Genomic DNA, 14,129 nt, shown 5'->3' on the forward strand with positions numbered 1-14,129 from the left:
CTCCCGGGCAGGAGTACTGTACTGTGTCTTGAAAAAGTGTGTGGTGAACAGAAATACAAATACAAAACTTCCCCCATCATTTCATTTTCGTGACAGAAGTTTCATCTAATGAATTTCTGCCTGTCACAGGCCTAAGGACCCTGCCAGAAAAAGGGGACAACTTTAATCACCTATCCTGTGCATATGCTACTTGCACTGGCTGCTGCTACCACAAACCTGGTCATATTGATTCTTTATTATAGCCAGTACTAAGACAATCAAAGAAGCCCTAATACAATTTTCAAGTATAATACCCCCCTGCCCCCACCCCCACATTTGGCCTTATAACATAGTTTCTGAGGTGGGAAATGATGCTCAGGTAAAGGCTGGAGAGGCAGTAGTTAAGTTTTGACTGTGTGTCCTGCTAGCTCTTTCCCTGCCATAGATTTGCCTATGAGCGTTTCACCACACCAGGCCTTTTATCCCGCAACTTACCGGGTTTTCTGCTTCTGGATTCTTTGCGGGATTAAGATCATATCCTTACACAGGCTGACACAGGCTGTTTTTTCAGGGCTGCCTTTCTCGGCAAGTTCTCGGCAAGTTCTCTATGTTTCATTTTACAGCCACTAGATGGCGCAATTCCACACAGTCAATATATCAGGTTAACATTTCTTATCGTATTATCTCCAATCTTTTAAAAAGAAGGATAAAGGTCAAAAAGTGCGGGAGACACCCTGGAAGTTGATGATGTCATGTAAAGGACCTGCAAACCTCCGTGAGTAACCAATCTTGATCGCACAATATAAGCCCCGTATGGAGAAGCCCACAGTCCACATTATGACTCACCAACAGTCCTTTCCCAGACACCAGATGATAGTGATCTATCTTTTCCTTCTGATCGTCCAAGAAGTGCTGATAGCCGCCAGGCACAGAATAGCTCCCCTTGCAGATCTTTTCCTCCAGGGCCTGGAACAGCTCCATCAGCACAGCCTGGCAGCGATCTGATGATGTCTGCTCATTGCGAGAACACAACTCTCGAATCTTCAATTGCAGCTGGCTCTGGGGGAGATAGACAGGCAGGGTCAGATGGAAGAGGTGCTCCCTAATGGAGAAAGGTCCGACGTGCCCTTCCCCAGGAGTTCTCAAACTGTGAGCCTCCTCAGGCCTATCTAAGAGAAAGCATGGACGCAAGTGCTAGAAGAGGTCAGTCTTGTCCCGGGGGAAGGCCAGGCAGACCTATGGAAAAGGGAAGGAGCGAGTCACAAATCCAGAGTGTGCTTCAAAGTGCCCAAGGATTTAGTGAAGCAGAAAACTCCCCAGCACCAACCAACATAAGCAGTGCTGGCCTCACAATTAGGCAGAGTATGGCGGCTGCCTCAAGCAGCAGATCCTGCCGGGTGGGGGAAGCAGTGGTGAGGTGCTGGTGGACAGAGCTGTGTGTGCCACACAGCCTGCCCTGAACCAGTGGTGTCGTGGAGGCAAAGGGAGGAGACGTGTGCACAAAGACTGGTGGCTGCATAATGGGACCTGCTGGGCTAGCAGTCTACTTTGCCACGGGGAGAGGGTGGTTGTCCCACTATCTTCCATCCCCTCCTCAGAGAACGTCTCTAGGTAGCAACTACTTTTATGAAAGGGCTCTCATAAAACTACCTGCTACCTAAGAGAACTCCCCAAATTTTGGTCTTGGGGAGGGGAAATGGGCAGCTTCTTTGCTTTACACTGCTGGAGCAGAGGAGGAAAAAGCACACATGTCCCAAACCCTTGTGGGATCAGAATCAGCTTTTTGGCCCAGTATAACAGTAGCTGGTGGTTGCACAGCATTCCTGAATGTAACTCAGCCCAAAAGGCTCCAAATTAATCCAATGAAGAGTCAATATATGTATAGTAAGAATCCAGGTCTCGTTCCTGAATATCTTGGCCAGCCTCTTAATGAACTGGATGAGTGGGTGTCTATCTTCTCCTCTCACCTGAAGGAATCCAATGCCCATTAGAAATGAAAACCTATTTTCCACCTACTTTCTATACAACACAAATCCTTCAGGTTTTGCCAGATAGGAATTGTCACTTGCTTGAGGGGAAAAGCCCCATCTCTCATTTGAACCAGTGAGTTAATCCCCATACCACCAGGTTTTTTTGGTTTTCTTGGTTCTCATCCTTGAAGGAGCGGGCCATGAACACTTGAATAGCCGCCTTCTCGCACTCAGTGTGCACTTCCAGCAGCTCCTCGACAGTCTCGGTGGGCAGCTTCAAGCATTCCTTTATCCCGGCCTCGTAGTGTGCAACGGCATCCTGCACAGCAGACGCGTTCTCGATCTTGGCCAAGGCTACCACTGCATTTTCTAAGCAGGGGATGGTCCCGCTGCTGATGGTATCCACATAAGACTCCACCAGGTGCCCCAATGCTGAAAAAGGAAGAGAAATTGGCACTTTATTCATTTCTGTTTAGCTAGTTGCATTTCTAGCCTGCCATATCCTGAGCCCTCAGGGTGAGAAAGAGCACTGACATCAAAATTCCACAAAGCAGATAAATAACTCTGTAAAATACTTACCTGATGGGACTTATTTCCCAATCTCTTTAATTCTAATCTAAAATAACAATTAAATGTACTCACATTGCATTTATATAATATTGTTCAGGTGTTCAAAGAAATTGATACACGCTACCTCACACATTCGTAAACATTTTTAAAAGACAGACCTGTATTATTATCCCAGAATTTCAGATCAGAGGAGGATCAGGGGCTCTTTCACACAGAGCTTTTATCCTGCTATTGAGATTGCTCACTCACGGAATTTAGATGACATCGTGAACCTCCAGAGTTATTTCCTGGTTATCTCATCTCAAATAGATCCGGAACTAATGAACTCTCTTTTAAACTTGGAACGTTACACAATTAAAACAGCCACTAGATGGCGCTTTTTCACTGAGTTCTGTGGAACCTTGAAAATGAAAAGCTTCCCCTCTCAGCAATCACATGGTCGCTGTCTGGGGGCCCACTGTAAATGCAGAAAGGCCGCAGAAAGGGAGGACTGCAGGGGTTTTCTTTAGTGTAAAGGCAGCGCAGGGCGCTGCGGGCCTTCCCCCTGTGGAAATGATGCAAATAGCAGCACTTTTCATTTCTGGTGAGAAAAGACACGCATTTGGGCCTGGAGACCACGCACTACCTCTACCACTGTCTTTCCCTGCCCTGTTGCGGATAAGCTACTAAGCCCTTGGGGGCAGGAGAAGGGTGAGGCAGCAACAGATGGGACTTTGTGGGCACCTTCTGGGGTTTTTGTGAGCTTTCAAGTGGAATATTCAAAAAGGTGCAGCAATCCCTTTAGGGCCAAGCAGCTGGATGCTTGTGCATCCCTAGTGTTGATTCCTTTCTTTAGCCCAGGTCCAAGGATTTGGGACTTGAGAGCCTTAGCCAGCCCCGGAGTCCTGGTCCTCAGCAAACCTGCTTTTCATTTTTCAATTACCCATTAAAAATAATGCTTTTCTTCTTGTACTTAGCAGTAATCAAGGACAGCTCCAGTTGTTACCTATCTGCTTGCAACATCTTATGCCCAAAACAACAACAGTCATCTTTCTATTCCATTACAGACTTGTGAAATTGGAAATCTCCTGGTGAAAAATCACACTTCATGTCTAACAGTTTGACTGAGGGAGTGAGTAGTGGAAAATTAATGGCAAAGGAGAAAGTTCATAAAGGAAAATGTGGTGGATATTGCATTTCCCACAGCGCCGTAGAACAGAGTTTTGGAGTAGGCCAATATATCATATTCTTGATTGTTTATATTTGTACTAAAGACCTATCTGTTCACCTGAGTTTTTGATTGATCTTTAAATTTTATTTTATTTTTCTGCATTGTGTAAAACAGTGGTGCAAAAAGTGCAGCTTTGTCTCAGTGGTAGGGCCCCTGCTTTGCATGCAGACGGTCCCAGGTTCAATTCCTGTCATCTCCAAGAAGGACTGGAAAAATTCCTGCCTGAAACTCTGGAGAGCCGCAGCCAGTCAGTGCTGACAATACTGGGCTCAATGGACCAAAGGTCTGACTCAAGATAAGATAAATGCCTATGTTCCTATGTCTGGCAGCCCCCAGTATCTGCCACTGCCAAAAAAAGCGGAGGGGGTTTATGCTTTCGAAACAGACTCTATGGTTCCTGCCATGGAAGCATCATTCCTAGTGTGTCCCAGGAAGCCGTGATGGAAGGGTCCTGCCAGCTTCCTAGGACACTCTACAAATGACGCTTTTATGGCAAGAATCATAGAGAGTGCTCCAAGAGTGGTCGGCCTTTCTGGTGATTGGGCTGGGGTGGTTGGGGAGGGCGCTTCAAGACGTTGTTGCTGTGATATGGAACAGAAGCTGTTGCTGCAAGACATGTAATGTAATGGTAAATTCTGAAGTGCAGGCACTTATCATGACAGTCCCCACAGCCATGCCCCACGGAGAGTCCAATACTGGAGCCAGCTATGGTACCCATATCAACAAACCAGCTGTAGGAGTTTTCATTTGATAGGAGCCTGGGCTGGGTGAGGCTGGTCCCTGGCAGAAGCAGCAGCTGAAGAAGCCCCAGCTGGCACTTTGGCAAGGACCAGTGACATTGCTCATGTGCGAAGTCAGGGACTCAGCTAGTGTCATGAAGAGCGGCCACTCTTCCCCACACCAGCCAAGCCCCTTTCTCCATGCCGAGAGGGGTATGGAACTCTGCCTCTCTCAACACAGGGAAAAGCAAAATGAGTGGGGGTGGGGTGATGGCATCAGTGGGTGTGACCCCTGACATCATCTGGCCCAAAGAGGGTCTGGTGGGGGCAACTCAGTACCCCATCTCAAAGTGGCTCCCCTCCCCTGTCCTGGCAAGTACATTGGGTAAATTGCCGTTCTAGTATACCAGAAGTTACAATGAGCTGACATGAAGATTCAGCTCACTGTGCCCATCATAAGCCCATGGACCCTCTTGAGGGCGATGTCCCACCTCCTCCATCCCAAATTCTCCAGGAGTCCTTCCACCCATACCCCTGGCCTCTACTTACATGTTCCTCTCAATTTGTGTACCCGTTGGAGCATTTTGACCTCAGCTCTTTTGTATATGTACTGGCAGAAACGGTGTGTCTGCGCCACAAATTTCTGGTTAAGCTGAGATTCGGACAGGTCCTCCAGGTCTGCTAACTCTTCTCCCGAGGCTGGGCAAGGAAAGACAAAGCACTTGCGGCTGGGGAAGTACTGACGTATGCATTTCTTGGCAAGGTCCAGTGTCTCAGGAAAGCCTAGGAGAGAGAATCACTCATGAGATGAATCCAAAAGGCCCTACTGGGTTGGGATGTACTATTCTTGGTCCCTGACATCCTACTACACACAGTCTGTTCAGAGCTTCAGGTGGGCATGTGGTACAGTCCTCCATGTTGACTGTACCACCTAAGAATGCACATGGTGATTGCTTCAATTGATTCTACACACCAAGTGACTGAGTGCTGTGCCCTTTCTCCTTGCACAATTTATTTATTTATTAAATTTATTAATCGCCCATCTGGCCAGTCACCCAGCTATGCTGGGCGATGTACAAAGTGTATAATAGAACAGTTTAAAACGATAAAATTCTACAGTAAAAACACCATATTTCTAAAAATACCCTAATCCACCCCATATGCCTGCCTGAACAACCACGTTTTTAATGCGCGGTGGAAGCTTATTAAAGAGGGGGCATGGCAGAGTTCCCTAGGGAGGGAGTTCCACAGAGCGGGGGCCACCACAGAGAAGGGCCTCTCCCTCATCCCTACCAGTCTAGCTGTCCTGGCTGAGGGGACAGAGAGAAGGCCAACCGAGGCTAATCTTGTTAAGCAGCGTGTCTGGTGCTGCTGGCGGCGCTCCTTAAGATAGGCTGGGCCAGAACCATGCAGGGTTTTAAAGGTCAAAACCAAAACCTTGAATTTGGCCTGGAAAACAACTGGTAACCAGTGCAACTCCTTCAACACTGGAGTGATCTGATCTTGCTGGCAGCTGCCTTTAATCAGGTGAGCCACTGCGATCTGTACCAATTTGAATGACATCCCAGGAGTGATGCACTTCCCAGACTGTCCCTGATAGCCTAAATCTACCCCCATCGTCACCCCAAATCTTGCTGTGGCTTCACATTTGAGAATCAGGGATCAATCATCTAGGATGGGAATTCATCAGCACACCCCTAATACCTTCTTTCCTTCGTAAGGCATTCTCCAGATACTGATCCTCAGAAATGGAGCTTCCATTTAACTCCAGCTTTAGCGTGAAATCACGCACAGTCCAGACGAAGGCTGGGAAGAAACTGAGAAAATCGTCTGAGGCTTCCTCTTCGTCCTCTGAGATCCTTTTGGGTGCAGCCTTCACCTTGATGCACTTAGTTAACTCTGAAACATAGCTGGGATTGCACTAAGGAAATTAAGATGCCTACATGGGGCAATTATCTGTCAAGTGCCCCTCATTTCTCAGGCACATCTCTGTTTAGAATCAAATGCTTTAAATTATACAGGTAATGCTGTAAAGTGAATTATATTTTTGTATTACAAGATGACTGGAGGCCTGTAGTTTACATTTTGGCTATCATATTTTTGGAGCACAAAGGATTTCCACTCTTTTGTGAGTAATCAGGCAAGGTTTTGATGGTGCATCAGGTGCCTCTGACTAGGGGAGGCTATGTGTGAAGTTTGGTCCCAATCCTGCAAATTTCCAGCGCTTTAGAGCCACCACCCCTTGTCGGGGTGATGCTGGAAGCCCCTGTACTTCACCCCACACCTCTCCCCTCTCACTGGGATACTGTGGAAGGTTAAAACAGGCTGTTGCAATGTTATCAATGGGTGAAACAGCACCATTACTCGGGCGGGAGGACTGCAGCAGACCAGGGGGCAGGGGGATGACTCAGATTACATACAGTAGTTTAATAATAACATGCTAACGCGTTGTGACTTTTCACTAACCTCTGAGCTTGCTACTGTTAACTTAAGTGACACGGGAGAAAAAGGGTGGAAACATTTTCCCACCTAAACTTGGAAAAGCAACATATGCTTCAGATAAGAAGTTTAAAGGAAGGACGACTACGTATACTGGTATTGTTCGTATTTGCTCCTTATGAGGTAAGTGAGTGAAGATGACACACATTATTTTGGGAAGAGACTAGAACTAAAAAAACACTTCAGGGCTAAGCTAGCAAGACAACAGAAACGGTGGAACAGAGCACAACCGTGAACAAGTCTATAGGGATTTCCTAAACATCCCACTCCTTGCTATGCATAGAGTCACACATGAGAAGCAATAATTTCCAGCAACGCACATACTGTGCCAATGAAAACCACTGCCTTCATCTGACCTGGTTGTCAGGTAGGGAATTGTGTATGGAAGGATACTGCAATTTCTCCAGAGCGAATTGGTCAATCGTGCCCATGCTGTTGTAAATCAAGGTGCTGCTCAGGAGGACGGATAAGGCAAATATCCATGCATCATTTTGAACGTTGCTCTGTAGGGAGGGATGCAGATAATTAGCACAAGAACCTGGTTCAGCCAGACACCTGGATTGCACTAAGGCAGGGATTCCCAACATGGTGCCCGTGGGTGTAGGCGTGCCCACGAGACCTTTAATGGTGCCCTCGTAGTGATTTCCATCTATACGAGGCATGTCTGCAAACGTCCTGGTTACTGTATCTTTTTCAGTCTCTGGACCTCTCCTTGCAGTTTTGACTTGTCCCCTTGGTCTCTCATTGGCCAAAGTAATAGGGCATGAAAGGACAACCTTACTGCCATTCTGTGCCTACAGGAGCAGGAGTGCCTGCTTGCTCACCCTCCTATCTGCATTTTTGGGGGTGGGGTGGGGATGGCGCTTGGTCTCTGTGCCCTTCCATTTGTTTGTGTGGGGTGGTGGTTGAGGGTAAAGCAATGGAATTTCCTGTTTTGAACATTGCAACCTCATCTGCAAGTTACAGGAGGGGGGCAGTTTGGCAGTTAGCTAGTTAATGCATGGAATTGGGGCATAAGTGGTTCCGGAGCCTGGTCGGTCCTGTGGCTCCGGAACCACTGGAGCATTCTAAGGCCTCCTGTGAGGCCTTGGCAAGGCACTTTGCAGATAAAATTGATCAGATTAGGCGTGTTACTCTGCACGCTGTGGATACAGTTAGTGAGCAAGAGGTGGCCTGTGGCAAACCGGTTTTGTGGGATCGGTTCCAGCTTCTTCCTCCTGATGAAGTGGACAAGGTGCTTTCATTGGTACGGCCGACCACCTGCTTACTTGATCCTTGCCCATCTTGGCTCATTATGAGCTGCAGAGAGAGACTGGGTGAGGGGATCAAGGCGGTGGTGAACACCTCCCTTGAGGAGGGAGTGATGCCATCAGCCCTCAAGGAGGCAGTGATAAGACCGCTCTTAAAGAAGCCCTCCTTGGATCCTCAAGTTTTGAACAACTTTCGCCCAGTCTCAAATCTGCCATTTTTGGGCAAGGTGATTGAGCGGGTGGTGGCGGTGCAGTTGAAGGCACACTTGGAAGAAACTGATTATCTAGACCCATTTCAGTCGGGCTTCAGGCCTGGGCATGGGACAAAAACGGCCTTGGTCGCCTTGGTAGATGATATGAGGAGGGCTCTGGATAGGGGTGAATGCTCCTCCCTTGTTCTCCTCGACCTCTCAGTGGCTTTCAATACCGTTGACCACGGTATCCTCCTGGACCGCCTGGAGGGGTTGGGCATTGGGGACACCGTATTGCAGTGGTTTCTGTCCTTCCTCTCCGGCAGGTACCAGAGGGTAGCACTGGGAGAGGAGGTTTCGGACCCGTGGCCACTTACTTGTGGGGTGCCACAGGGTTCCATCATCTCCCCGATGCTATTTAACATCTATGTGAAGCCGCTGGGGGCTATCATCAGGAGGTTTGGGGTATAGTGTCATCAATATGCGGATGACACGCAGCTCTACCTGTCGTTTAAATCTTCACCAAGGTTGGCCGTAGAATCCCTGTCCAAATGTCTGGAGACGGTGAGTGGCTGGATGGGGAGGAATAGGCTGAAGCTGAACCCTGACAAAACCGAGGTACTTTTGGTGGGAGACAAGAGGAGGCTGGGGGATGTTGACCTGGTGTTGAATGGGGTATGGCTACCCTTGAAAGACCAGGTCCGCAGCCTGGGGGTCATTTTGGACTCCCAGCTGTCCATGGAGGCTCAGGTGTCAGCTGTGAGCCGGACAGCGCTGTATCAACTCCATCTGATACGGCGGCTGCGCCCCTTCCTTCCTGACCATCTGCTCCCATCGGTAGTACATGCCCTGGTCTCCTCTCGTTTAGACTACTGTAATGTGCTCTACGTGGGGTTACCCTTGAAGACGGTTCGGAAACTGCAGCTGGTACAGAACACGGCGGCTCGCCTGATTAAAGGCAGCCGCCGGCGAGATCACATCACTCCAGTGCTGAAGGAGTTGCACTGGTTACCAGTTGTTTTCCGGGCCAAATTCAAGGTGTTGGTTTTGACCTTTAAAACTCTATATGGTTCCGGCCCAGCCTATCTTAAGGAGCGCCTCCAGCAGCACCAGACAGGCCGCTTAACAAGATCAGCCTCAGATGGCCTTCTCTCTGTCCCATCAGCCAGGACAGCTAGACTGGTGGGGACGAGGGAGAGGGCCTTTTCTGTGGTGGCCCCCACTCTGTGGAACTCCCTCCCTAGGGAACTCTGTCATGTCCCCTCTTTAATGAGCTTCCGTCGTGCATTAAAAACGCTGTTGTTCAGGCAGGCATTTGGGGTGGGTTAGGGTATTTTAGAAAATGTTTTTATTGTAGAATTTTATTGTTTTAAACTGTTTTTATTGTATGTTGTACATTGCCCAGGGTGGCTGGGTGACCAGCCAGATGGGCGATTAATAAATTTAATAATAATAATAATAATACATAACTAGCCTTAGGACCTCTGTAGCCCACCATGTCACTTTCTGCTCCTCCCCTTCCTTCCTTTCTTCCTTCCTTCCTTCCTTCCTTCCTTCCTCTCCCTCCCTCTCTCTCTGCCTTCCTCCATTGCTGGGAGCACACATGGCTTGCTCTCCCTCTCTCTCCTGATGGTGTTATAGAACAAAGAAACAGACTGAACAAACTCTCCTTTGAAACTGTGAGCTGTGCCTGCATATTAAGTAAGAATACTTGTGAGTAAAGCTGTTTTCTTTCCTTGATGACAGGAAGTGTGTGGCCCCTTTGCATGCTGCCCCAATAAGAAGGAAGCACGTGATTTGGTTGGCGCCACTCACTGAAGTGCCAGCTGAGTCCCTTTCTACACGTGGAAAGGATCAGAATGGTCTGCTAGATGGGTGGGTGAGTGGGTGGGATTCTGGCCTCCAGACCAAAAGGGTTCCCCACCCCTGTGTAAGAGCCTCATTCTGCTCCCAACACCCTGGAGTAATCCAGATCAGGGTAGTTCTCCCGTATGTAAGGGCTCAATGTAAAGCTTCTCTAGACATCAGCTCCTTGCCTCCAGCTTACCTTCTCCACATCCCCCAGCCCCTCTGTATCCAAGAGCACCAGGGTGTGGTTCTCCTTTTGGGGGTGAGGAATGCACCACATCCAGATGCCCATTGTGTTCGCCTGTACTGTGGCACCCAGAGAGAAACCTGCAGGGAGCACAGAAGATATGGAAAGGGAGCTCAGCTAGAAAGAAGTCAGTTCTAGATCAGAAGAGAACAGAGGACTGGGAAGCCGGGGAGTGCAAGCATATGCTAATCTACAGGGTTGTTGCTGTGGAGATTTCATACACAAGAGAGCCACAACCAGCAGGAGAGGCATCAGGAGAGGGTTTGCTGATGCACCTTGAGGTAGGTTGATGGGGGACACACCACATGCAAAGGGCACCACCAAACAAAAGACCATCTGGATGTGCCCTGTTGGCTTAGGGCACAATCCTATGTATGTTTAGGCAGATAAAAGTCCTACAACTCCCATGCTGGCCGGAGAATGCTGGGAGTTGTAAGACTTTTGTCTGTCTAAACATGCATAGGATTACGCCCTTAATGGTGTTTTCAGACTCCTACTAATCACACTGGCTGAATTATATATGTACCAAATGTCTGGTTTCTATCTGTAGTTGAACTTAACAAATTTGATGTGTGTGTGTGTGTGTGTGTGTGTGTGTGAGAGAGAGAGAGAGAGAGAGAGAGAGAGAGAGAGAGAGAGAGAGACATCCACATCTTTACATGTAGAAGTAGCAAAAGGACCCGGCTTTGCATGAGTTGGGAAGAGCTCTTAGTCTGATACAGCAACGCCTTACTTGCCTGTCAAGAGTTGGATACAGCAAAAGCTTCAAGCACAGTCACACAGCTGCCAGAGTTGGACACGCTATGCCTGCCCTGGCCTCTAGGCACAGCCCCTGCCATGGTGACCCCCACAGCCTTTTGAGAGAGGGGTCTGCTTTGTTCTTCCTCTCCTGAAGACTCTTGAGCTTCCCTCTCTGCCAGCCATGACTCCCTTCTTCTGCGCTCTCCCTTCTCTCCCCCTCTCACCACATCAGCTGCCAACATTCTTCTTCCCTTACTTGGGCAACTTGCTCCCTTGCCCCGCCCATTGCTGTATCTATCTATACTAATTTCAGCTCCTTCTACAGTGCCCTCCTTCCTTAAAAAAAAAAAATCACTGTGCCTATAACCATGCCAGGCAGACATAGAACAAATCCTGAAAGTTTCACAATAATCGGATGTATGGTTTTCGAGTCCATCGAGGACATGCGGACAAACACTTCTGCTTAAAGAAGACGTGTGCTTGGCAGCACGTAAGGGGGTGTGGCCCTGATCTCTTTAAAGATTCTGAGAGCATCCCTACACCAGCCTAAAATCCCGCCTTTGAAACAGGGCTTTCTGTTTCTGTTTTAAATGCAAGATCATGACGGACGCCCTTCACAAGCGCTTCCTCCCCTTCCTTCTCCCCCTCCTTTCTTATCTGAGGGCTTCATTACACTGAGCTTTTATCCTGCGGTTGAGATGGCTCCTTCACGGCCGTTTGCGGGCTCTTTACATGACGCCATGACCCTGCCGTGACCTTCCTCCACTAAATGCCCTTTGTTCCATTTTTAAATAGATTGCAGATAATGAGCTATCAAATTACCCAGTTGTGTTCCGCTTCAGTTTCCCTCCCGAAAAGAGTTAAAGTGGCAAGAAGGGGAGCGAGATCAATGAAAGATCATGGAAGACTCAGATGTGGGGAGAAGGAAGGGGGAAAGTGGGGGGAAAGGAAGCGCCTGTAAAGGGAGTGAGTGGTGATCCTGCATTTAAAACAGAAGCAAAAAGCCCCGTTTTAAATGCAGGATTTTAGGCTGGTGTAGAAATGCCCTGAGTCTTCCATATGCTTCATTATACAGCCGCTAGATGGCGCTGGAGTCTAGATCCTCTTATCGCTGGTTTTCCTTTTTCACAAGGGAACTCAAGCAGAACTCAAGCTTGGTAATTTAATAGCTCATTATCTTTTAAAAAATGGAATAAAGGTCACTTAGTGCGGGAGATGCCCTGGAGGTTGATGACATCATTTAAAGAGCCTGCAAACTTCCGTGAGTAACCAATCTCAATAGTGGGATAAAAGCTCCGTGTGAAGGAGCCCTCTGTTGCAGGGAGCTTAGGACTGTCTAAAGTCTTCCCACAGTGAGGAAACCCAGTGAAGAGCAGCACAGTCAGTGGGAGAAGTGTCTGCAGAGAAGCCTTGATCCCCGTTGTCAGCAAAGCACAAATACTTCCTCTGCTCTCACCTTTGTCCTTTCCTGCCAGCCTGTTCATGAGGTAGGACTTGCCGGTGCGGTAGAGCCCCACGATGGCCACCACCACCACAGGCTGCTGGATGCTCTGCAGGAGCTTCAGGGCTTCCTGGTTGACCTGCAGCTTCTCACCGGGCTGGTTCTCTATCAGGCACATCGGCGCGTCCATGATACTTGGCTGATCCATGCTTGTGGACCCTGGGAAGGAGACAGTGGAGGTGAAGGGCCTGTAATAGCAAAAATTCAATAGGAAAAGGAGCAGCAGTGGCTTTTGTAATCAGGGCGTAGGAACGTAATCAGGCCTGCTGGACCAGACCAAAGGTTCATCTAGCTTAGCATCCAGTTCCAACAAGGGCCAGAAAGATGTTTTGGGAAGCCCACAAGCAGGGGAATAGCCACTGACGTCTGCAAGAACTTTTTCTGTGTGCGTGCATGTGTACAAACTGCAACGGTACGTGACTGTAATTTGCTTACATAATGTACGCTGCTACAACACACCTGTGCATTTTCCTTTGCATCTGTTGTGTTGCTTAGAGTCAATGCAGCAGTCTTTTATAGCAGATATTTTCTGGCATCACCACTCTTACGGTAACACTGACAACATCATATGACTGATAAGCAAATGGGTCCCCATCTTCTAGAACAAGTACCTTCAGTTTGGAAATATTTGTGAACAGTCTCTAGAGCAAAGGTGGGCAATATCGCAGGGGCCAGGGGCCATTTTCCCTCCTTCCAGGGGACCCCCCCCCGCCACACACACACAGTGGGTTGCATCCCTGCTGCTGTCACCATGGCAAAAAAACAAAAAACAAATGGTGGCAAACCCCTCAGTAAGTCTAAAATGGCCAAATATTTATTGATAATAAGCAAGATTTGGCTGTTTTAGGCTTCCTTAGAGATTTCCTGCTGGAATTGGTGGCAACCCGGCAATGTTTTTGCTACTACTACCACATATTTTGGTGGTGTGATGGTGGTGGGGGCCACATCAGGGGACAGGGAGGACACTATGTAGCCTACAGCTGCTGTAGAGAGTAGCAGTGGAGTCTGGGGACATATTTTTGGCAGTGGGAAGAGAAATGGATATGCTTGAACAGGCTTTCAGGGATGGAAAGGCAAGTTTGGAGAGGTCCAGGGGCCCTTTTTGCCTGCTAGATCCCCCTTGGTGGGTCACACTCCCCCCTGCCAAATAAATGAATAAATAAATAATGGCATCCAGAGCAGTTATGGAACAGCTAATTTTGACTTTTGGGGTGCTCCAGATACCATATATCTATATATCTATTTAAGGGGCAGAACAGGGCAGTAGATGCCACAGTAGGGGCCCACATGCTACCCACACCTGGTTTAGGGTTCTAGAGAAGCCTGGACCACTCTAAAAACATAAGAAGAGCCCTGCTGAATCAGACCAATCTAGTCCAGCATTCTGTTCACACAGTGCCTGAG

General features: G+C 48.3%; 1 protein-coding gene across 1 annotated transcript in view; it reads right to left on the bottom strand.

Annotated features, from left to right (window-relative positions):
* Window positions 1-14,129, bottom strand: part of LOC146337688 (guanylate-binding protein 1-like) — a 35,002-nt gene that overhangs the window by 15,715 nt on the left and 5,158 nt on the right. The window contains exons 2-8 of the mRNA XM_084815122.1: window positions 12,681-12,884; window positions 10,436-10,563; window positions 7,341-7,450; window positions 6,153-6,358; window positions 4,998-5,231; window positions 2,101-2,381; window positions 826-1,038 (exon numbers count right to left, since the gene is read on the bottom strand). Of these exons, the coding sequence (XP_084671248.1) occupies window positions 826-1,038; window positions 2,101-2,381; window positions 4,998-5,231; window positions 6,153-6,358; window positions 7,341-7,450; window positions 10,436-10,563; window positions 12,681-12,884 (1,376 nt within the window). The remainder of the gene's footprint in view (window positions 1-825; window positions 1,039-2,100; window positions 2,382-4,997; window positions 5,232-6,152; window positions 6,359-7,340; window positions 7,451-10,435; window positions 10,564-12,680; window positions 12,885-14,129) is intronic.

This window comes from Heloderma suspectum, chromosome 10 (genome assembly GCF_057233095.1).
Source record: "Heloderma suspectum isolate Gila_16-S chromosome 10, 16-S_ref, whole genome shotgun sequence".
Classification (NCBI taxonomy): domain Eukaryota; kingdom Metazoa; phylum Chordata; class Lepidosauria; order Squamata; family Helodermatidae; genus Heloderma; species Heloderma suspectum.